Here is a 24,174-nt window from a genome sequence, read left to right as displayed (position 1 = left end):
GGAGTGACCGGTGGGACAGGGTGAGGGCAGGGAGTGACCGGTGGGACAGTGTGAGGGGCAGGTAGTGACCGGTGGGACAGTGTGAGGGCAGGTAGTGACCGGTGGGACAGTGTGAGGGGTAGGTAGTGACCGGTGGGACAGTGTGAGGGGCAGGTAGTGACCGGTGGGACAGTGTGAGGGGCAGGTAGTGACCGGTGGGACAGTGTGAGGGGCAGGTAGTGACCGGTGGGACAGTGTGAGGGGTAGGTAGTGACCGGTGGGACAGTGTGAGGGGTAGGTAGTGACCGGTGGGACAGTGTGAGGGGCAGGTAGTGACCGGTGGGACAGTGTGAGGGCAGGGAGTGACCGATGGGACAGTGTGAGGGCAGGTAGTGACCGGTGGGACAGGGTGAGGGCAGGTAGTGACCGGTGGGACAGTGTGAGGGCAGGGAGTGACCGGTGGGACAGGGTGAGGGCAGGTAGTGACCGGTGGGACAGTGTAAGGGCAGGGAGTGACCGGTGGGACAGTGTGAGGGGCAGGTAGTGACCGGTGGGACCGGGTGAGGGCAGGGAGTGACCGGTGGGACCGGGTGAGGGCTGGGAGTGACCGGTGGGACAGTGTAAGGGCAGGGAGTGACCGGTGGGACAGTGTGAGGGCAGGGAGTGACCGGTGGGACAGTGTGAGGGCAGGGAGTGACCGGTGGGACAGGGTGAGGGCAGGGAGTGACCGGTGGGACAGAGTGAGGGCAGGTAGTGACCGGTGGGACAGGGTGAGGGCAGGGAGTGACCGGTGGGACAGGGTGAGGGCAGGTAGTGACCGGTGGGACAGTGTGAGGGGCAGGTAGTGACCGGTGGGACAGGGTGAGGGCAGGGAGTGACCGGTGGGACAGTGTGAGGGGCAGGTAGTGACCGGTGGGACAGGGTGAGGGCAGGGAGTGACCGGTGGGACCGGGTGAGGGCAGGGAGTGACCGGTGGGACAGGGTGAGGGCAGGGAGTGACCGGTGGGACAGAGTGAGGGCAGGTAGTGACCGGTGGGACAGGGTGAGGGCAGGGAGTGACCGGTGGGACAGGGTGAGGGCAGGTAGTGACCGGTGGGACAGTGTGAGGGGCAGGTAGTGACCGGTGGGACAGGGTGAGGGCAGGGAGTGACCGGTGGGACAGTGTGAGGGGCAGGTAGTGACCGGTGGGACAGGGTGAGGGCAGGGAGTGACCGGTGGGACCGGGTGAGGGCAGGGAGTGACCGGTGGGACCGGGTGAGGGCAGGGAGTGACCGGTGGGACAGTGTAAGGGCAGGGAGTGACCGGTGGGACAGGGTGAGGGCAGGGAGTGACCGGTGGGACAGTGTGAGGGCAGGAAGTGACCGGTGGGACAGTGTGAGGGCAGGGAGTGACCGGTGGGACAGTGTGAGGGCAGGGAGTGACCGGTGTGACAGGGTGAGGGCAGGGAGTGACCGGTGGGACAGTGTGAGGGCAGGGAGTGACCGGTGGGACAGTGTGAGTGCAGGGAGTGACCGGTGGGACAGTGTGAGGGCAGGGAGTGACCGGTGGGACAGTGTGAGGGCAGGGAGTGACCGGTGGGACAGTGTGAGTGCAGGGAGTGACCGGTGGGACAGTGTGAGGGCAGGGAGTGACCGGTGGGACAGTGTGAGGGCAGGGAGTGACCGGTGGGACAGTGTGAGGGCAGGGAGTGACCGGTGGGACAGTGTGAGTGCAGGGAGTGACCGGTGGGACAGTGTGAGGGCAGGGTGTGACCGGTGGGACAGTGTGAGGGCAGGGAGTGACCGGTGGGACAGTGTGAGGGCAGGGAGTGACCGGTGGGACAGTGTGAGTGCAGGGAGTGACCGGTGGGACAGGGTGAGGACAGGTAGTGACCGGTGGGACAGAGTGAGGGCAGGTAGTGACCGGTGGGACAGGGTGAGGACAGGTAGTGACCGGTGGGACAGTGTGAGGGCAGGGAGTGACCGGTGGGACAGGGTGAGGGCAGGGAGTGACCGGTGGGACTGTGTGAGGACAGGTAGTAACCGGTGGGACAGTGTAAGGGCAGGTAGTGACCGGTGGAACAGAGTGAGGGCAGGTAGTGACCGGTGGGACACGGTGAGGGCAGGGAGTGACCGGTGGGACAGTGTGAGGGCAGGGAGTGACCGGTGGGACAGGGTGAGAGCAGGGAGTGGCCTGTGGGAGAGGGTGAGGGCAGGGAGTGACCGGTGGGACAGAGTGAGGGCAGGTAGTGACCGGTGGGACAGGGAGTGACCGGTGGGACAGGGTGAGAGCAGGGAGTGGCCTGTGGGACAGGGTGAGGGCAGGGAGTGACCGGTGGGACAGTGTGAGGGCAGGGAGTGACCGGTGGGACAGTGTGAGGGCAGGGAGTGACCGGTGGGACAGTGTAAGGGCAGGGAGTGACCGGTGGGACAGGGTGAGGGCAGGGAGTGACCGGTGGGACAGGGTGAGGGCAGGGAGTGACCGGTGGGACAGTGTGAGGGCAGGGAGTGACCGGTGGGACAGTGTGAGGGCAGGGAGTGACCGGTGGGACAGGGTGAGAGCAGGGAGTGGCCTGTGGGAGAGGGTGAGGGCAGGGAGTGACCGGTGGGACAGTGTAAGGGCAGGGAGTGACCGGTGGGACAGGGAGCGGGCAGGTTGTAAATCGTGGGACAGGGGAGGGCAGGTTGTGGTAGTATTCTTGTGGTTAAGTAACTATAGTGGTAGTTACCTTATGGAATATAGAAATGGCTAAATGGCTCGATTTATTGGATTTGCGATGAAGACAATTGCTTCTTTCTGAAAATATTAATTTTGTTGAAAAAAATATTTCTACCGAAGAGGATAGAAATTCCCTCGTTACTGCATGCTTTGAAATTGCAAAGAAATGCAAACGCAAAGTTCAGGCAGCGAAGGTATGTGGAAACAGGATGGTGTATAAACGTAAACACTGCTAGAGAATACTAGACGGACAAACACACCCTAGGAAGTTAGTGAGCAACAACAGAAATCTGCTAGAACCCCTCCTATATGTTTCAGTAAAGGCACCACAGACGGTAGTGGAGACGACCCATGTGGGAAACTCCAGGCAGCTAATTTCTCTTTTTTAAATTGACTTTAATAAGATAAAGTTATGTCTTATTTATTTGTCTTAGTAAGTAAGAATTAATTGAGTGGACTGTATACTTGTAAACTGCCTGAAATCTTCTTACACACTAATGGGAGGGACAATTGGTAGCCTAAACCACTTTGTTATGGCTCCTTCTTAAACTACCAATTGTTTACCTTTTATTATTATAATATACCACATGTGGTCTAATCTACATGTAATAATTACTAATTATGACTACTAATACTGTTAAAAAATGGCTTGGCTGTGCCAGTAGTGTGGGCCTGGTAAGGCGTGTTGGTGTATCTTCCAGACTGGGTGTGGCTCTGTGCCTTTGTGCCACGTAATGGCGGCTGGTGGGAAGGACAAAGCTGGCAAACAAATAGTTAATGTGTATGAACCAACTGTCTGCATAGATTCTTGTTGCTCCTCTCACAATTTACCTGTATGGAATGCAAGGAATTAATCAAAGTTCCCTAAACATATCAATTACAGGTATGGCATGAAATAGGTGAGTGTAATCTGGGGTACACGTACATTGTGGTATGTTTTATTCCTACATCGTGACCGCCTCTACCCATTGAATCAAAATGTGCACAAAATGATATACAATACTTGGTAAGACGGATACGGTCGTTGTTGTGATGGTTGTTAGGCTGTGTTGCTGGTTGTTGACACGTAATTTGGGTGTCTGGTTGTTTCACCAGCTCTAGAGCCAAGTACAGCGTATGGCTGCTGTGTTATGATTCTCTCGCGGGAGCCTTGCTCTCAGTGGAGCCAACGCCCTAAATGCTGGTTCCTCACTCAAAGTAATTTTACATTAACAAGGGAACCTAGTTACAATTTGATGTAAATAATTATATTCAGTCTTATTGATTACTTTTTTGTTAAATCTAGATACTAAACTAGTCTATTAACAATGTTTCATAATGTAAATATACGATGACATCCATGACGTCACGGAGTCGATGACGTCACAGAGTCTCCCATTTTCCATCCTTAAGGGATTACAGACTAAGGGAGACTGTGTTATATGTGTGTGTGTGTGTGTTTGTGTGTGTCGGTTTCCCGACATAATTCCGGGGGGGGAAGAACACGGGTCGAAGTCCCGGTAAGGACTGCGATCACTTTATTCTTCTCCTTCAGAATTATAGTGCTGCTTTAATTTGAGTTTACATTGTTGTGCAGCAGTCCGTTGGGGGACGTATGTCCCGCACTGGCGTATCGGGTGCTGGAAGTCGTTGCACGTCTTCTTTCCTGGCCAGTTCTAAAGGTACTAATTTCTCTAAAGTTTTGAGGGTAGTGTTGCCTCGGCATTTTACTTTCACTATTCTCAAGATGCTCTGGCTGTCTGGATGAACAGAGACTATTTGACCTATAGGCCACTCTGAGCGTGGTCCATCACTATCCACCAGAACTATGTCACCAGGGTTCAAGTCAAGTTCAGGGTTCACCTGTTATAGGAGTTGTTTGCCCCGTAATGATACTCCCTCAGAGCTGTAAGGTATTCACGAGTCCATACGTCATTCCACCAACTTATCACCCTTGAAAGATGTTTGAAACGTTGAACCAAATCACTCTCTTTGACATATGAAGGATCCTCTGGTTCCTCGTCCGTAAGGGACACAAGTGTTTTGAGAGGTCTCCCATACATCAGCTGGACTTAATGGTTCACGCTGCAAAACATCATCAGAGAGGTAGGTAAGTGGTCGGTTATTAACTCGTGCTTCTATCTCTATGATTACTGTTTGAAGCTCCTGTAGGTCAATCTTTTGGCGGTGTAGGGTTTTTCGTAAAAAACGTTTCACCGTACCTACCATGCGTTCATAGAAGCCTCCATGCCATGGTGCTCTGGGAGGTATGAAACTGCTCAACGGCAGTTCCAATGGGACTGCCGTTGAGTTAGGGCAGTGCGTACCTTTGGGTGTGTCCAGATTTTCCTCAGACATGCTTCTCCTGCCACCAAGTTGGACCCATTGTCTGAAATCATTAACTTAGGACAATATCTACGTGAAGCAAACCTGCGGAAAGCCTGTAAGAATGCTTCGGCACTCATATCGGGAGTCACTTCTAGATGGACTGCCCTTGTTGTGGCACAAGTAAAAACACAGATATAGGCCTTTACTGGTTTCTTGTCTTTAGTGCCTGTCAGTGTTAGTGCTCCTGTGAAATCTACTCCTGTTGTCTCAAAAGGATGAATATGTACGACTCGTTCCTTCGGAAGTGGAGGAGGGCCAGGATATGGACACACTCTGGCATCGTATCTCCGGCATACAACACAGGATTTGATAATGGATTTTACTGTCTGTCTACCTTGGGGTAGCCAGTACTATTGTCGTAATTCTGTGAGAGTATTTAATACCCCACCATGCAGAGTGCAGTATTTGTGTATATGTAACACAATTAGTTTACTTACTATGTGGTGACAAGGGAGCAATATTGGATTTTTTGCTTCCAGATCTATGTCAGCATGCTGTAAGCGTCCTCCGCATCTTATCAAGTTATAATTGTCAGTGTCTAACCAGAGACCCAGATCATGTTGTAGCTTCTTTGGAACATTGTCAATTTCTGTCCCGAATGTGTCGGTCTGAGCTCTTTTAACCCAGTACCTTAGGGCACTAGGGAATTCATGCTTGATTCCTATTTTCTTTAGAAAATCAAACACTACTTGGGTGACACCTACAAGTTTGTTCAGTTCAGAGTACCGAGCAGGATCAATTACCAAAGTCCGAGGTAGTTCCGGGTTCTCAGTAGGAACAGTGACATTGGTCACAATGACTTGTGGCTTTTGTTCAGGCCACTGGTCGCTGATTAGCCACTGAGGTCCATTGAACCACATCTCTGCCTTTGTTAATTGCCGTAAAGTCAGGCCTCGGGAAAGATAGTCAGCTGGATTCTCTTTAGTAGGTACATATCTTAGTTTATACCCTGCTGACAACTCTCGTATTTCCTTAACGCGGTTACTCACGTAAGGATTCTTACTGTTATTGTTTTTAACCCACTGTAGCACTGCCTCATTATCTGACCATACTACTGTTTCTTTAAAGTGGATGTGGCTTAAGGCCTTGATCAGATAATGAGCCAATCTTACACCTAGCAGTAAGGCTGTTAATTCCAGTTGTGGCAGTGATCTTTTCTTTAAAGGTGCCACTCTGGCCTTTGATGTGAGCAAATTGGCTTGCCCATTTGAGACCAGGTAAGCTACTGTACCATAAGCCTTTCCTGAGGCATCACAAAATACATGTAGCTTAATTGGTTCTTTTTCATTTACTACTGTGTTCCTAGGGAACTTGACAGACTCTAGGATACTTAAATCTTTCACTAACCCTTGCCACTTTTCCTGTAGGGCAGGTGTTAGAAGATCATCCCAGCCTATCTTTTGTTGCCAACATTACTGTATTATCTTCTTCCCATTAATTAGTATTGGACTCAATAAGCCTAATGGGTCGAAGGGTTTGCTGACTTGTGATAGCAATTTCCTCATTGTTAAGTTAGTGGTATCTGTCTCCACTGACTTGATTGTCAACTGATCATTTGTCGTGTTCCATTGGACACCTAGTACCTTTGTCATCTCGGGTACTTGGTAGTCGGGAAATTCAGTTGCGATCAGTTGTTTTAATTTGTCATTGTTAGAGACCCAAGACTGGAGAGGCATATTGGCTCCCATTAATTCTCGATTGGCCTCATGGTATATGTCCAACAGCGTACTTTCACTGTTGGTTGTTCCTTGAAAATTATCCACATACAGGTTTTCGCTAATTTCCGTCTTGTTCGGGCTATTGGACTTCTTCAAGTGCGTATCCAAGGTAGCTTGAAGCAGAAATGGGGAGGACGTGGCCCCGAACAAAACAGACGCAAACCGATAAGTGATTATTTCACTGTTCGGATCGTTAGGATCCTTAATCCATAGGAACTTTGTGTAGTTCCGGTCTTAGATCTTCTTCTTGAAGACCTACCCTAAGGAATGCCTTGCTAATGTCGGCCGTATATGCATAAGTCCCTATACGAAACTTTAACAGCACGTCATAAAGCCTTTGTGTTAGGCTAGGGCCAGTTTGAAGGCAGTCATTAAACGAAACACTATTCTGTCCCATCTTAGCACTGCAATTAAATACTATCCGTAGTGGGGTAGTAGCAGAATTCTTCTGTACATGATGGTGAGGCAGGTAGTGTCTTTCCTTTGGGTTATCATTTGTTACAACTTCGATAAATTTGTCATCGAGCTGCTTCTGTATTATTTCATGGTACAAGTTCAAGTTCTCAGTTTGTCTTTGTAAGCGTAACACCTGTGATCTCAATTGATTTTGTGCCATAAAGTAGTTGATGGGTAGCTGAGGGTGATTCAGCTTCCATGGTAACCTGACCCAGTACTGATTATCTCTGTAGATAACTGAGTCTAGGTATTGTTTGTAAGTCCAGTCATCATCTGGGCTAGGTTGTTCAGGGACAATGCCAAGAGTTGCCAGGTCCCATAACTTATATACTGGGGGATCAAGCTCATCCTCGGATATGTCTCTGTGTTGCAGTGGAGACTGGTCTCCTAGTCATGCAACCATTACTGTGTTGGCATGTTGGTGGTCTACAGGTGCGGTTTGTTTTAGCCGTAATACTGGGCCTGTTAGTAAATAGCCACCTGCAGATGGTAACACGTTCATACCGTAGTAATCTTCCTTTCCTATGATAAACTTATGGTAGACATCTGATCCCATAAGGATTCCAATATTGGAAAGGTTGTCTGATGCAATATTATCAGCCAAAGGTATTCCCTTTTCTTCCAGGAATTTGGCTGTTGTTCCTAGACCTTCTATATACAGGTCTGTTGGGAATCTATCTATTACTAGTGCTGGTACTTTTCGTACATAACCTCCTAATTGTACTTTGGGTCGTACTACCCTGTAAGCTCGGGCTCCTGAGTTAGTCAGGAATCCTGCTATGTTTATCCGTGTCTCCTCTACAGGTGTAAGTTTCAGTTTATCTACCAACTCCTTGGATATAAAGGTCAGTTGGGACCCTTGATCAAATAATCCACGTATGGTGGCCTTATTCTTTCCATTTCTAATGATCAATCGTGCAGTAGGTAGAGCTGATTTATGGTTAGACCTGGTTGAGAAGACACTTATGTCAGGTAACACAGTACAAAGCTGTACTGATGCTGTAGCTCCCTCCTCCTCCTGTGGTTTGGGAGACTTTGTACTTGTGTCCCCACAAAGTGCAGTATGGTGTTGACCCTTATGGCACTTATTGCAGGAGCGTATTGAAGTTGTGCAATTGTTGGGATGATGTTCCCTTATACACTTGCTACATCTATGTAACTCCTTGAGTCGTTTTATGCGTGTTGCATGATCAGGGTAGCGTCTGCAATTGTACATGGAATGTGATTGCTCACAAAACACACATGGTCTCCAGACGTTAACAGTATCTTGAGGAGTCACCGTTTTGGGTGACACGTTAACTGTAGGTTTGGAGGGACCAACTGCATATGTTCCTACACTGCCCTGATTCCACTTTGTGGAGGGGGAAGATGTTTTAGCTTTGTTTGGAGTACTGTTTGTACTCTGTTGTTTACTATTAGTAGTAGACGAAGGTTTAGATGTCACTTTTCCTTCTGGATTAACTCTCTCTCGTTCTATGATGGTTTGTAAACCCTTTGTAATCTCCTTTACAGTCAAGGATGACTTACCTACTAATACAAACAACTTATCCAGTATGTCCCTGGGTAATTTTCGTGTCATATGGACTTGTATTATCCAGTCTGACTCATCCAAGTTCACTTTATTTTTAAGTGCCTTGAGCATGGACTCAAGCTCCAATCTGAAGGCTTGGAGTGAGACTGCAGTATTATTTGGAGGTTTAATGTCTAACAGTTTCTGTGTTAGAATTCTGATGGTCCTTTCAGGTTTAGCGTAATTATGTTTCAGGAGTTGTACTGCATTGTCACAATCATCATCTGTGTGAGTCAGATTACAGACTACCTGATACGCTTCATCCTTCAAGACACTCTGTAAGTATGTAAACTTTGTCGTTTTTGGCACATTAGCATTAGAATCCACAGAATCGACAAATTTGCTCCAGAAACCGTCCCAACTCTCGTCTTCTGTTCCAGAAAAAGTTGGGAGACTAAGTGATGGCAATTTGACTTCTGGTGCTGTCTGGTTCTGGGAAGTTGTGGTTGCAATATTAATATTGGCTTTATGGGCATTTATGATATCATCAAAGTGTTGCAACTTTGTAAACATTGCATCTTCATAATCGGAATGTTCTTGTAGTACACCTTTCATTGTATCTCCATCAACATTGGTAAGCTTAAGTAAATCTTGATATTCTTTCAATTGTTGCAACACATGGTCATATTTGTTCCGTGTAAGCCTAAGATAGTTTTCCAGTGCTGCATAATTAACTGGAGTTTGTTTACTCATGTCTTCACATGTGCTTATCTGCCGTGATAAATGTCCCCTCAATCCTGTGAGGGTTATTTGGACATTTGTGACAGTAGACATCTTGGAAGTACTTGTTAGTCGTATGGACTAGTGTCAGGACTATTTCTGGCACTTGTATTAGTAGAGCCACTAGTTTCCGAACTAGAGCTACTTATCATTTATTTAAATATACACTGTATAATCATACACACTATAATTTGAGTGGTAGACCTGTATCAATGCTGGTACCCGCAAGTTAGCCCTTCTTTATCACTCTTGGTTGGTACAGAGACACAGGTTAACACTCAAAGGTGAAGTGATTATAGTTAAATTATACCTATAGTTATATTGATATCATGTTGACAACACAACTCGGGTTGTCTTAAATACTGCATAAAAATATGTACTTGCTAGGTTGTAATATGTGTTCAACTCTAGATAAGTGTAAAATTCTTACCCTTACACCAGGTTAGCACAATAAATTAGACTAGGTTGCTGTACAACACCAGCTTAAAATGTCCTACCCTTGTGTAAGAATTAGTTGTAAATAATGTGGCATGCAGTAATTGTTACAGTAATGGCAGTAATAATGCAATAATTGCAAAAAAACATTTATAAGTAACTTATAAGTAAAGTAGCCTCTTATCAACCTCTTGTAATAAAATGAAAAAAGCACAATTGTTCCTTTGGTACTGCCAGAACAATAATAGTGCTTGTTGTAAGTTCTGTTTGCTATGAGATTGAAAAGTTAGGCTAGAAAAAATGCAAAAATATAGCAGTGTCTTCCTGCTATAATGTTTGAATGTTTGTAGGTAATATTGCACTATATGTATGTATAATATCTAGGTTCGAAGGACCAAATTAATGTGGGGAAACTCCAGGCAGCTAATTTCTTTTTTTTAAATTGACTTTAATAAGATAAAGTTATGTCTTATTTATTTGTCTTAGTAAGTAAGAATTAATTGAGTGGACTGTATACTTGTAAACTGCCTGAAATCTTCTTACACACTAATGGGAGGGACAATTGGTAGCCTAAACCACTTTGTTATGGTTCCTTCTTAAACTACCAATTGTTTACCTTTTATTATTATAATATACCACATGTGGTGGTCTAATCTACTAGTAATAATTACTAATTATGACTACTAATACTGTTAAAAAATGGCTTGGCTGCGCCAGTAGTGTGGGCCTGGTAAGGTGTGTAGGTGTATCTTCCAGATTGGGTGTGGCTCTGTGCCTCTTTGTGCCACGTAATGGCGGCTGGTGGGAAGGACAAAGCTGGCAAACAAATAGTTAATGTGTATGAACCAACTGTCTGCATAGATTCTTGTTGCTCCTCTCACAATTTACCTGTATGGAATGCAAGGAATTAATCAAAGTTCCCTAAACATATCAATTACAGGTATGGCATGAAATAGGTGAGTGTAATCTGGGGTACACGTACATTGTGGTATGTTTTATTCCTACATCGTGACCGCCTCTACCCATTGAATCAAAATGTGCACAAAATGATATACAATACTTGGTAAGACGGATACGGTCGTTGTTGTGATGGTTGTTAGGCTGTGTTGCTGGTTGTTGACACGTAATTTGGGTGTCTGGTTGTTTCACCAGCTCTAGAGCCAAGTACAGCGTATGGCTGCCGTGTTATGATTCTCTCGCGGGAGCCTTGCTCTCAGTGGAGCCAACGCCCTAAATGCTGGTTCCTCACTCAAAGTAATTTTACATTAACAAGGGAACCTAGCTACAATTTGATGTAAATAATTATATTCAGTCTTATTGATTACTTTTTTGTTAAATCTAGATACTAAACTAGTCTATTAACAATGTTTCATAATGTAAATATACGATGACATCCATGACGTCACGGAGTCGATGACGTCACGGAGTCTCCCATTTTCCATCCTTAAGGGATTACAGACTAAGGGAGACTGTGTTATATATGTGTGTGTGTGTCAGTTACCCGACAACCCATGATAAGCAAACAAAGCATGAACTTGGATACTGCCTATATTATGCATGGGGTGTGTGTAAATATGGGCTTTCAAGAAGAACTGATGGAATATTCAAACATAACCACTCACAAAACTGCAGAAATATCCTAAACACAAGAATAAGTCGACCTGTCTCTGGTTGCTCCTACCTCAGCGAGCTGGTTAGCCTCACCGAGAGTGAGGCAGCACACTTCTATAGGCCCTGTTTCCCGTTGAGGGGGGGAAAGGGGTGCCTGCTGTATTGCTTCAGCTACCGTTCTCGCACACCATGGAAACGGCTATCCGTTTTCACCATGGTCTAGATGAAAGTCAGGTTCCGGAGGGAACATGCCTAAACAAGGAGTGAGAGATCCAAATTAATCTCATTCAAACAAATCCCACAACAATTACTTACTCCTGATCTCTGGTTACGAGATCAAAACATCACATGGAAATTCTATAACCCGTATTGGTATAATTGAACCGAACACAAAACACAGACAGTAAAGTAATTAAATGTGGAATTACGTGTAACATATATACAGGCAGAGACGAATTACATTAATCACTCAGACAAACTGTAATCGTCACTTTTAACGTACTTACTCGACCACGTTCTCACACCCGTAGCGGGAGATAGCAATACAACATCAGCTCGGCGTGTTAATATCAAATCAATGCAAGGAAATATGCACTTCAATAAACACAGAAGTTATTATTTGTTCTCGCATATAAAACCGGCCTTCTGTCACACAAAACTCATGCATAAAGATGGACTTTGTAGAGGCTCCTCCAGCAATCACCGCAATAGTATATCATGCGGGTATTAATGACGCAGGGTTTTCAACCAGGTGGTGTTGGCATGGGACCAGGGAGACGTTCAGGTGCGGAGCGCAGTATGACACAGCTGGGAGGCGACAAGTGTGTAACACGTGTTAAGGGCCACAGGGTGACAGGCACGGACGATGGGAAAAAACTAAATCTGAAAAATGTCTAAGTTATTTCACACTGGGAAATTCACTTCACATTGGGAAACAGATGCTTAGCCACTATTCTACACCCACGTAGCTTTAGGCTTGCGGATGGGGCTGGATGTTTACGATAACAGCAGGTGATCCCGTTTAGTCTGAATATTTCTCTACTGGGACCTTGTGTGAAGTTACACTTTCTATCTCTCGATTATCACTCGTAATATAATTAATTCCGATCTTCACGATACCGGATTCTGTAGACAAACCGCGGGATGGAACTGGGATATCGAGTTGAGCTTAAGGTGTAGGCGGTGTTTCCCCTAGTTGTTGGCCGACAACTACAGGTACACGTCCTCACAAGTGCAGCGACGACGCCAGAATGTCTTAGGCAGCACCAAGCAAGCCACACTGGCGGTTTCATACACTATCTCCTTGTCTCTTCAAAAGAGCCAATCAGAGGGTGAGCCCACCGTGCCTTAACCAATAGGGCCTACCCTTGGATGATGTGATGTCTCTGACTTCACACTGAAGGGAGGCCTGAGCCTCTAGACGGTTGGAGGGTCGTGGCCTGCCGACCACAACCCGTTCTCGCAAATTCGTATAGTCAATATTGACTTATTAACTACGTGCATACGTGATATACTAAACATAATAGATACCCTTAAAATGCTTCATAGAAAACACCGACCTTACCTAACCTTGTTAGTATCTTAAGATAAGCATCTTATTGCTTCGTAATTACAATTATTACTTAACCTATACCAATAATAGGTTAAGTAAAAACTGTAATTACGAAGCTATAAGATGCTTATCTTAAGATACTAACAAGGTTAGGTAAGGTCGGTGTTTTCTATGAAGCTTTTTAAGGGTATCTATTATGTTTAGTATATCACCTATGCACGTAGTTAGTAAGTCAATATTGACTTTACGAATTTGCGAGAACGGGTTGCCACAAGACACCCAGAATACCCTCTGACTGTATTTCTGGATTTTTCACCCCATACAGTTAAATGATGAAATATATCTTAAAATGGTTGCAATTTTCTTCCTGTAATCACCATGACGGCCATTGTTGTTTTTAATAACAGCTGATGACATACACGGCCCATAGATCCTCGACAAGGCATACCTACTGTTCATAATAACGAACATAGCCTTGTGCGCTCGATCTGTGCACTCTGTGAGAAGCTACAAAAGAGCGGTGTGCACTTTCCACCACACATTTTATGCTAGCTGGCGTTTTGACCTCTCACAACTTCCTCCAGTACTCTTTCTCATTCTCGTATTGAAATCGTACAAATACACAAATTACTGTGCTGTGTCATCATTAGAACTGTATCATCCTTTGCAGATGACACTAGGATTTTCAAGAGAGTATACAACATAAGGGATATAGCAAACCTCCAGTCTCATGTCAATCAGGTGAAAGAGCATAAGGTCGTTTTATTATGCGTAGATGCAGGGAACAATGGCTGGGTGCTGTGTGTCTGTATCTCATGCTGTGAATATCATAACTAGCATTGTGTTCACTGATAGCTGATAGTCTTTATCTCTGAAGTCTTTATCACAGTCAGGATCATCTATGACACTATCAACGCAAAATAATGGCAGTTACCTACCCTATTCATCATTATTAAGTGGTGCTGTGTCCCGCTGCACAGCGGTGCAACTATGGGCCGCAACTGGGCCCCATCTTAAACACCTCCAAATGTGAAATAGTTTCCTCCAACTCAAACATCATGAATCGACTAACATATGTCTTGCATGACACTCACACAACTATTCCTGCAAATAACCTTCATCTCGGAGTGCCTCTTATGCCGAACGCCATTGATGAAATCCTTGGAAATCATTGACCTAACCAAAATAAAATTGAAGATTGGCGATAATGATAACAATACATTTAACATTCCTAATACATGTTAAAGGCATCTCAGGTTAACTTAATTTGTAAGGTGGTGGCAACGGTAGCTGCACAGTTTTCCAGGTTACTGTTTAAGTCTTCATATTTTCCTCTTCTAAATCAGGTGAGCAGGATCGGCAAATTCTACTTGGTATTTGATGTGACTCAGTGGAAATAAATGATCATGGATTTGTTGACTGCACCACAAAATGGAAAAAAAAAACTGACAAAACCACCCCCCCCCCACCCCCCCCACCCACCCCACACCCCCCCCCCCACCCCCACCCAGACCAGCAATATCTGAATCCAACAAACAATTCTGTCTGGATAGGTGAATCGTGAATAAAAAGCGATGGCTTTCTCGACACCGAAGGAATACCATTTAGCCTTATTTACCCCCAGAGCTGTGGATTCTACCCATCCTCGAAATTCCCCTATATCAGTTCCTATGTCTGCAACATGCCCGTGTCTGCAACATGCCCGTGTGTGCAACATGCCCGTGTGTGCAACATGCCCGTGTGTGCAACATGCCCGTGTCTGCAACATGCCCGTGTCTGCAACATGCCCGTGTCTGCAACATGCCCGTGTGTGCAACATGTACATTTCTGCAACATGTCCATGTCTTCAAGTACAGCATCTCAGAAGTGGAGGGCTCTCTTCCGTGCAGCACCATACTACCTTGTATATTGGTGGATCTGCGGCATGGAAGAAGCAAGCGAACATGAGTTGTACAATTTGTACTGCAGAAAATCTAAGAGAGAGCTGACTTGGAGCGACGATGTCAACATCACAGAGAAGAGCCACCTCTGCTTAATGTCTAGCAAAGAGAAAACAGGTTTTACAATTCCTAATATTTTTCTGTCCATGCTGGTTGGATAGAAATGATTGCATTAAGCACCGGGAGGAACGGTAGGCAATTGCATTGGACTAACTCTGTGTATCTACATTGGCAGACACCTACATAATCCTTCCCAGCTGTTCGAGCAGGAACCACTGCCACTCTCATGGAAAACAGTAAAGACCCATTCATACAGGGAACTAAAGCACTGGTTGAACTTTGTCGCTATCAGCTCCGAGACCTATAGCCAATGAAAAATATGCGTAAGGAGCACACACACAGAGATCACACTAACGTGATGCATCAAATGAACAAATACACAAGGGCCGTGACGAGGATTCGAACCTGCGTCCGGGAGCATCCCAGACACTGCCTTAATCGACTGAGCTACGACAGGGTAAAAGGGTTGAAACCGAAGTTCTACTGAACTTACTGGATCCCGTAGCCTCTCTGAGGCACAAACCAGGCTTGTGCAGGGGGGGGGGGGTTGTGTAAAAGCCTGGTTTGTGCCTCGGAGAGGCTACGGGATCCAGTAAGTTCAGTAGAACTTCGGTTTCAACCCTTTTACCCTGTCGTAGCTCAGTCGATTAAGGCAGTGTCTGGGATGCTCCCGGACGCAGGTTCGAATCCTCGTCACAGCCCTTGTGGATTTGTTCATGCGTAAGGAGCTTTTTCATTGATTTAGGCTCTAGGTTCATCAAAACAACTAGACCCAAGAGCTGCCAACTCCATTTCCAGCGCCGTGATATAACACTCCACAAGGAAATATCCACTGCATCCTCCGTTCCGGGACTCAGCATCCAAGAAACTGGAATAAATCTACAACATTTAAAAAAAAAACTTTGTTTTATTTTGTATAGCCAATAAATATGTTAACTGTTAGACAATGCACAATAAAACACATATATTAGAGCAACGAGCAGGAAAGAGGTGACAGAAGACAGTACACGAGAACAAACAACGGGTCCAAAATGGATCTCATTTTCGTAATTATATTTGCAGATGCAAAAGGTCCTTACAAGTCCAACGGAAAGTTGTTCACCTATTTAATTTATTGTATATAAACATTTATTATTATAGTTGCTGTTTCATATTGTCTATCTGGTAATGTCAAATAATGCCTTACCACTACTACCGCAGAGGCTACATGATCACGACCCCGCGACAATGGGTCTCAGGAACACCGGCTAAGCTGTGTGTGGTCGTCGTCGACCCGGCGGCTCCAGCTGGTGAACTGATGTTCGCCGTGACCAATTATGACTGGACCCAGCCAGATGGAGACCGGAACGTTACCATCATTCCCAACACCACTATTGACATCCCAGCAGGTGAGTGGAGCCACGAGGTCACTTCCAAGCCCTCCTGCAAGCTTGATAGCTAAAGAATAATATTTCAGCAACGTGCTCACCATCATGTTGCACGGTACTCACCATCTGCCTATCATCCAGCTATGTGTCAAACCTCTCATACTCCAGGATCTTTATTGTAGCTTTCACCAGTTAGGTCTTAAATACAAATGCGTATCTTCTCTAAGCCTCACAGACTCCTGGGGCATCATCCACTTGCCACTTGATCAAGAGTAATGTATCACATTACTCTTGATTAAGTAATTAACACTGAAAATAAGACCACCTTCGACCACTGTAAATCTTCATATGAGCTTTGGTTTGCCTTCCAAGATATCCTTTCAAAATATCCTCAGAGTCACTCCCATACACAACCAATATTTACTATTTCATACATGAACAATATTCACTGTCGTACACGAACAATACTCACCCACATGCAAGACATAAACTCATTGCCATACTTAAGCAATACTCACCCACATACACGACTAATACTCACTGTCATACATGACCAATATTCACGCGATATTTGATCTATACCCTCTGACATATACGGCCAATACTCAGTATCATACAAGACCAATACTTACTGTCATACACGACCAATATTAACTGCCATACGCAACCAATACGTATTTCCATACATGACGAATACTTACTGCCATACACGACCAATACTCACTGCCATACACGACCAATACTCACTGACATACACGATCAATACTCACTGCCATACACGACCAATACTCTCTGCCATACACGACCAATACTCACTGTCATACACGACCAATACTCACTGCCATACACGACCAATACTCACTGCCATACACGACCAATACTCACTGCCATACACGACCAATACTCACTGCCATACACGACCAATACTCACTGCCATACACGACCAATACTCACTGCCATACACGACCAATATTCACTGCCATACACGACCAATACTCACTGCCATACACGACCAATACTCACTGCCATACACGACCAATACTCACTGCCATACACGACCATTACTCACTGCCATACACGACCAATACTCACTGCCATACACGACCAATACTCACTGCCATACACGACCAATACTCACTGCCATACACGACCAATACTCACTGCCATACACGACCAATACTCACTGCCATACACGACCAATACTCACTGCCATACACGACCAATACTCACTGCCATACACGACCAATACTCACTGCCATACACGACCAATACTCACTGCCATACACAACCACTGCTATGCTTTATGCCATTCACGATCAATTCTCATTGTTATAAACGTCCAATAGTAACTGGGATACATGACTAATTCTTACTGTCATAGACGACCAATCATTATTGCAATACACGAATAATATTATCTGCCTACATAACCAATACTCACTGCCATACACGACCAATACTCACTGCCATTCACGACCAATACTCAACGCCATACACAACCAATACTCGCTGCCATACACGACCATCATCTTCTGCAATACATGGCTAATACTTTCTGCGATACATGGCCAGTACTCACTTTCAAACACGACTAATATTCACTGCGATACACGACGAATAGTCATGGCAATATATTCGACAAATTTTCACTGCTATACTCGACTAAACCTCACTGCAATACATGACCAATACTACTGCGATACGTGACCAATATTAACTGGTCACGTTGTTGCGTAACACTTAATTCTGTCTGGATGCGTTAAGTGCTTTGAATGAATCTTGGCCAACTCTTGACAAGGGGATGCATGGAAAATTATTTTTGGTCAATGCCTCCACTGTTGCTTGCAGAGTTGGGTCCTCTAGGGGGTGCAGTACGGATTTCATCAAGAGTGAGAGCCTTAGGGACTGCATCACAGGTTACAGAGTGTACATATTCCTCGGCAACTTGCTGATGCTTGGTGATGGTGAAACTGTTGGCAGGATGTCGACTGATGTAATCAGCGGGATTGCCTGCACCCGGCTTGTACTTCACCATAAAGTTGTATGGTTGCAGACGAAGAGCCCATCTCTCAATGCCAGCTGGTGGTTTGAACTTCGGAGTATTGAAGATGGTCTCCAACGGTTTGTGGCCAGTGACTATCGTGGTGAAGGGTGCACCAAGCAGATAGACATTGAAGTGTTCACAACCCCATACAGGAGCAAGAGCTTCCTTCTCTGCCTGACTGTATTGTTGCTCAACATCAGTGAGAGAACGGCTGGAGTAGGCAATTACTACTCTGGAATATGGTTGACCAGGTTTGTTTTGGGCTAAAGCAGCACCATAACCAACAGGACTAGCATCCACGGTTAGTGCTCCACACTCATAGCACGTCTTATCTTGAGTGGGATAAGCATTACCTTGGTGTGGGTAGTCTCCTCCACAACTGTAACATTTTTTCTTGACACCCTCTGATGTGGGTCGTTGTGACTGCTTGTTCACAGGTCAAAGCATAATCAGCATAACGAATTGTGTAGCACAGAGCGTTGTTTTGTAAACAGCATCGGCTTCCTACATCACACTGCTTCCTCAGCGCACAGCTTCAGTCAGCACATAGCTTCCTAAGCACACAGCTCGTCAGCACAAAGCTTCGGTGAGCACAAAGCATCAATCGGCACACAGCTTCAATTAGCACACAACATTGGTAGCACACAACATTGGTAGCACACAGCTTTGGTAGCACACAACATTGGTAGCACACAACATTGGTAGCACACAACATTGGTAGCACACAACATTGGTAGCACACAACATTGGTAGTACACAGCTTTGGTAGCACACAGCTTTGGTAGCACACAACATTGGTAGCACACAGCTTTGGTAGCAAACAACATTGGTAGCACACAGCTTTGGTATCAAACAACATTGGTAGCACACAGCTTTGGTAGCACACAACATTGGTAGTACACAACATTGGTAGCACACAACATTGGTAGTACACAACATTGGTAGTACACAGCTTTGGTAGCACACAGCTTTGGTAGCACACAGCATTGGTAGCACACAACATTGGCAGCACACAGCTTTGGTAGCACACAGCTTTGGTAGCACACAGCTTTGGTAGCACACAACATTGGTAGCACACAGCTTTGGTAGCACACAACATTGGTAGCACACAGCTTTGGTATCAAACAACATTGGTAGCACACAGCTTTGGTTGCACACAACATTGGTAGTACACAACATTGGTAGCACACAACATTGGTAGTACACAACATTGGTAGTACACAGCTTTGGTAGCACACAGCTTTGGTAGCACACAGCTTTGGTAGCACACAGCATTGGTAGCACACAGCTTTGGTAGCACACAGCTTTGGTAGCACACAACATTGGTAGCACACAGCTTTGGTAGCACACAACATTGGTAGCACACAGCTTTGGTAGCACACAACATTGGTAGTACACAACATTGGTAGTACACAGCTTTGGTAGCACACAGCTTTGGTAGCACACAGCTTTGGTAGCACACAGCATTGGTAGCACACAGCATTGGTAGCACACAGCTTTGGTAGCACACAGCTTTGGTAGCACACAACATTGGTAGCACACAGCTTTGGTACCAAACAACATTGGTAGCACACAGCTTTGGTAGCACACAACATTGGTAGTACACAGCTTTGGTAGCACACAACATTGGTAGCACACAGCTTTGGTAGCACACAACATTGGTAGTACACAGCTTTGGTAGCACACAACATTGGTAGCACACATTGGTAGCACACAGCTTTGGTAGCACACAACATTGGTAGCACACAACATTGGTAGCACACAACATTGGTAGTACACAGCTTTGGTAGCACACAGCTTTGGTAGCACACAGCTTTGGTAGCACACAGCTTTGGTAGCACACAGCTTTGGTAGCACACAACATTGGTAGCACACAACATTGGTAGCACACAGCTTTGGTAGCACACAACATTGGTAACACGCAACATTGGTAGTATACAGCTTTGGTAGCACACAGCTTTGGTAGCACACAACATTGGTAGCACACAACATTGGTAGCACACAACATTGGTAGCACACAGCTTTGGTAGTACACAGCTTTGGTAGCACACAGCTTTGGTAGCACACAGCTTTGGTAGCACACAGCTTTGGTAGCACACAACATTGGTAGCACACAACATTGGTAGCACACAGCTTTAGTAGCACACAGCTTTGGTAGCACACAGCTTTGGTAGCACACAACATTGGCAGCACAAAGCTTTGGTAGCACACAACATTGGTAGCACACAACATTGGTTGCTCACAGCAGTGTCAGCACAAGCCATTTGTAGCACACAGCATTGTTCAGCACAGAGCATTGGTAACACACTGCACTGGTAGCACAGAGCATTGGTAACACACTGCACTGGTAGCACACAGTATTGGTCAACACCTAATATTGATCAGCACACATCATTGGTTGCGCACAGCATTGGTCAACACCCAGGATTGGTCAGCACACATCATTGGTGGCGCACAGCATTGGTCAACACCCAGCATTGGTCAGCACACATTGTTGTGGTGCAATGGCGCCACCGCGCCACAGTGGCGCGGTGGCGCACAACATTGGTCAACCACACAGTATTAGTCACTACACACCATTGGTAATACACAGCAATGTTCAACACAAAGCATTTGTAGCACACAGCACTCAACGACAGAAGACCCAGGCAAGAGTATGACAGAAACAACATGGCAGTCAGCATTAAGGGAGTAGCCACTACTGTAGAACTAGAGCCATCTGCTCATCATGAGGGACATCAAACACGGAAGGATGGATTGGGAAAACAAGGAACCACACGGAGGTGAGGAAACATGGAGATCTAAACATTTGGAAGTGGCGACAAGAAACGTTTTAAGTCAGCATGTCACGGGATCAACATGAATGAGAGGCAATGATGAACCAGCGAGACTCGACCTAGTATTCGCTCTAAAAATGACTGGAACATAAGGGAAATCGGTTTCGAAGCCCCCGTGGGAATGAGTGATCACAGTATACTGATGTTTGAGTATATGGTCGAAGAAGGTTTAATATACTCTAGGAAGGGCCCAGAAAACAAAAGGCTGGCATGCCGAAAGGGAAACTAAGAGGAGAAAAGAAAATTCCTAACAGATATAACTTGGGAAGCATAGCTCAGAGGAAAGACGGCCCACGACATGATGGACCTCATCACGCAGAAGTATAAGGAGGCAACAGACAAGTTTGTCCCAGTTCAAAAGTAAAAAAAATAATTGCATATGAGAAACCCATGGTTTAATCAGAGATGTAAGCTAGCAAAGCAACTAAGTAAAATTGCGAGGTGAAAACATAGAAATAATAGGACACTAGTGAGCAGAGAAAGATACCAAAGCGCCAGGAATGAATACGTCAGGGTGAGTACGTCAGGCAATATAAAAATGACATAGCATGCAAGGCAAAGACTCAACCTATATCATTTCACAGCCACATAAAACTGAGGATAAGGACAGACAGATTCATTACAAACGACAAGGAAGTGTGTGAGGAACTCAATAAGAAAATCCAGGAGGTCTTCACATTAGAGCAAGGAGAAGTTCCAGAGATAAGAGAGGGAATAGATAACCAGGCACCGCTAGAGGAGTTTGAGATTACCAGTAGGGAGGTGAGGAAGCTTTTGGCTTGAGTTGGATGTGACAAAAGCTATAGGCCCAGATGGAATCTCACCATGGATACTAAAGAAAGAAGCAGAAGCACTGTACCTGCCACTCTCCATAGTGTTTAACAAATCACTGGTAACAGGTTTGCTACCAAAATTTTGGAGGACTGCTAATGTAGTCCCGATATACAAAATGGGAAAGGCAGGAGACACTAAACTACAGGCCTGTGTCCCTAACTTGCATACCATGCAAGTTCATGGAAAAGATTGTGCGTAAAAAGTTAGTGGGACATCTGGAGCGAAAGAAATTTGTAACACAGCATCAGCATGGGTTCAGGGATGGCAAGTCGTGTCTCACAGGATTAACTGAATTCTACGACCAGGCAACAAAAATCAGGCAAGAAAGAGGGGGCTGAGTAAACTGCGTATTTTTTAATTGCAAGAAAGCCTTTGACACAGTACCGCACAAGAGACTAGTGCACAAGCTGGAGATGCAGGCAGGAGTGAAATGGAAAGTACTCCATTGGATAAGGGTGTACCTAAGCAACAGAAGAAAGCGAGCTACTGTGAGGAGTGAGGTCTCAGACTGTCGGTGTATTACCAGTGGAGTCCAACAGGGGTCAGTCCGAGGACCTATACTATTTCTCAAATATGTAAATGATCTCCCAGAGGGAATATACTCGTCATCTCAATGTTTGCTGATGATGTAAAAATTATGATGAGGATTAAGTCAGAGAAAGATAGTTTTCGGCTACAAGATGATCTGAATGAATGGTCCAACAAATGGCTACTACATCTCAACTCGAATAAATGTTAGGTAATGCAACGAGGCAGTGGACACTGCTCTATCATACCTATATTTGAAACTGTGCATGGAGTCAGCTTCCACCACATCACTTCCTAGTGTATTCCATTTATTAAATTAACTACTCTGGCACTGAAAAAAAAATCTTTCTAACGTCTCTGTGGCTCATCTGGGTACTAAGTTTCCATCTATGTCCCCTTGTTCGTGTTCCACCCGTGCTGAAGAGTTTGTCTTTGTTCACCCTGTCAATTCCCCTGAGAATTTTGTATGTGGTTATCATGTCTCTCCCAGGGACGTGAGGTTGAACTCTTTTAGCCTTTCATCGTAGCTCATTCCTCTCAGTTCCGGGACGAGACTGGTGACATACCGCTGAATCTTCTCTAACTTTGTCTTGTGTTTAACTAGGTATGGTCTCCAGGCAGGAGCTGCAAACTCCAGGATTTGTCTGACATAAACGGTATAGAGGGTCCTGAACGATTCCTTACACAAGTTTCTAAAGGCAGTTCTTATGTTGGCCAACCTAGCATATGCCGCTGATGATATCCTTTTGATGTGGGCCTCTGGGGACAGGTTCGGTGTGATATTAACCCCAGATCTTTCTCTCTATTTAACTCTTGCAGGATTTCACCTCCGAGATGGTACCTTGTGTTCAGCTTCCTGTTCCCTTCGACTAATTTCATTACTTTACACTTTCCTGAGTTGAACTTTAGCAGCCATTTTCTAGACCATTCCTCCAGTTTGTTCAGGTCATCCTGTAGTCTCTGTCTATCTTCATCTGTCTTGATTCTTCTCATAATTTTTACATCATCAGCAAACATTGAGAGGAATGAGTCTATACCCTCCGGAAGATCGTTTATATATATTAGAAACAGGATGGGTCCAAGTACAGAGCCCTGTGGGACCCCGCTGGTAACATCTCGCCACTCTGATGTCTCCCCCCTCACCGTTACTTGTTGTTTCCTGTTGCTTAAGTATTCCCTTATCTTCTGGAGCCCCTTCCCTTTTACTCCTGCCTGTTGCTCCAACTTTTTTAACAGCCTTTTATGGGGTACTGTGTCAAAGGCATTCTGGCAGTCCAGGAAAATGAAGTCTGCCCACCCTTCTCTTTCCTGCTTAATTTTTGTTGCCTGGTCACAGGTCTATTAAACCTGTGAGGCACAATTTTCCATCTCTGAACCCATGTTGGTGGTGTGTTACAAAGCTATGTCCCTCCAGATGCTCTAAGAGCCTTTTCCTCACGATCTTCTCCATCACCTTGCC

General features: G+C 45.4%; 1 protein-coding gene across 1 annotated transcript in view; it reads left to right on the top strand.

Moving 5' to 3' along the window:
• LOC138355656 (alpha-1-macroglobulin-like) overlaps nt 1-24,174 on the top strand; it is a 51,234-nt gene that overhangs the window by 8,210 nt on the left and 18,850 nt on the right. Inside the window, exon 2 of the mRNA XM_069310978.1 lies at nt 16,306-16,493. Within this exon, the coding sequence (XP_069167079.1) occupies nt 16,306-16,493 (188 nt within the window). The remainder of the gene's footprint in view (nt 1-16,305; nt 16,494-24,174) is intronic.

This window comes from Procambarus clarkii, chromosome 68 (assembly GCF_040958095.1).
Source record: "Procambarus clarkii isolate CNS0578487 chromosome 68, FALCON_Pclarkii_2.0, whole genome shotgun sequence".
Classification (NCBI taxonomy): Eukaryota; Metazoa; Arthropoda; class Malacostraca; order Decapoda; family Cambaridae; genus Procambarus; species Procambarus clarkii.
Note: the sequence above shows the minus strand (reverse complement) of the source record. Positions and strands in the feature narration are given on the sequence as shown.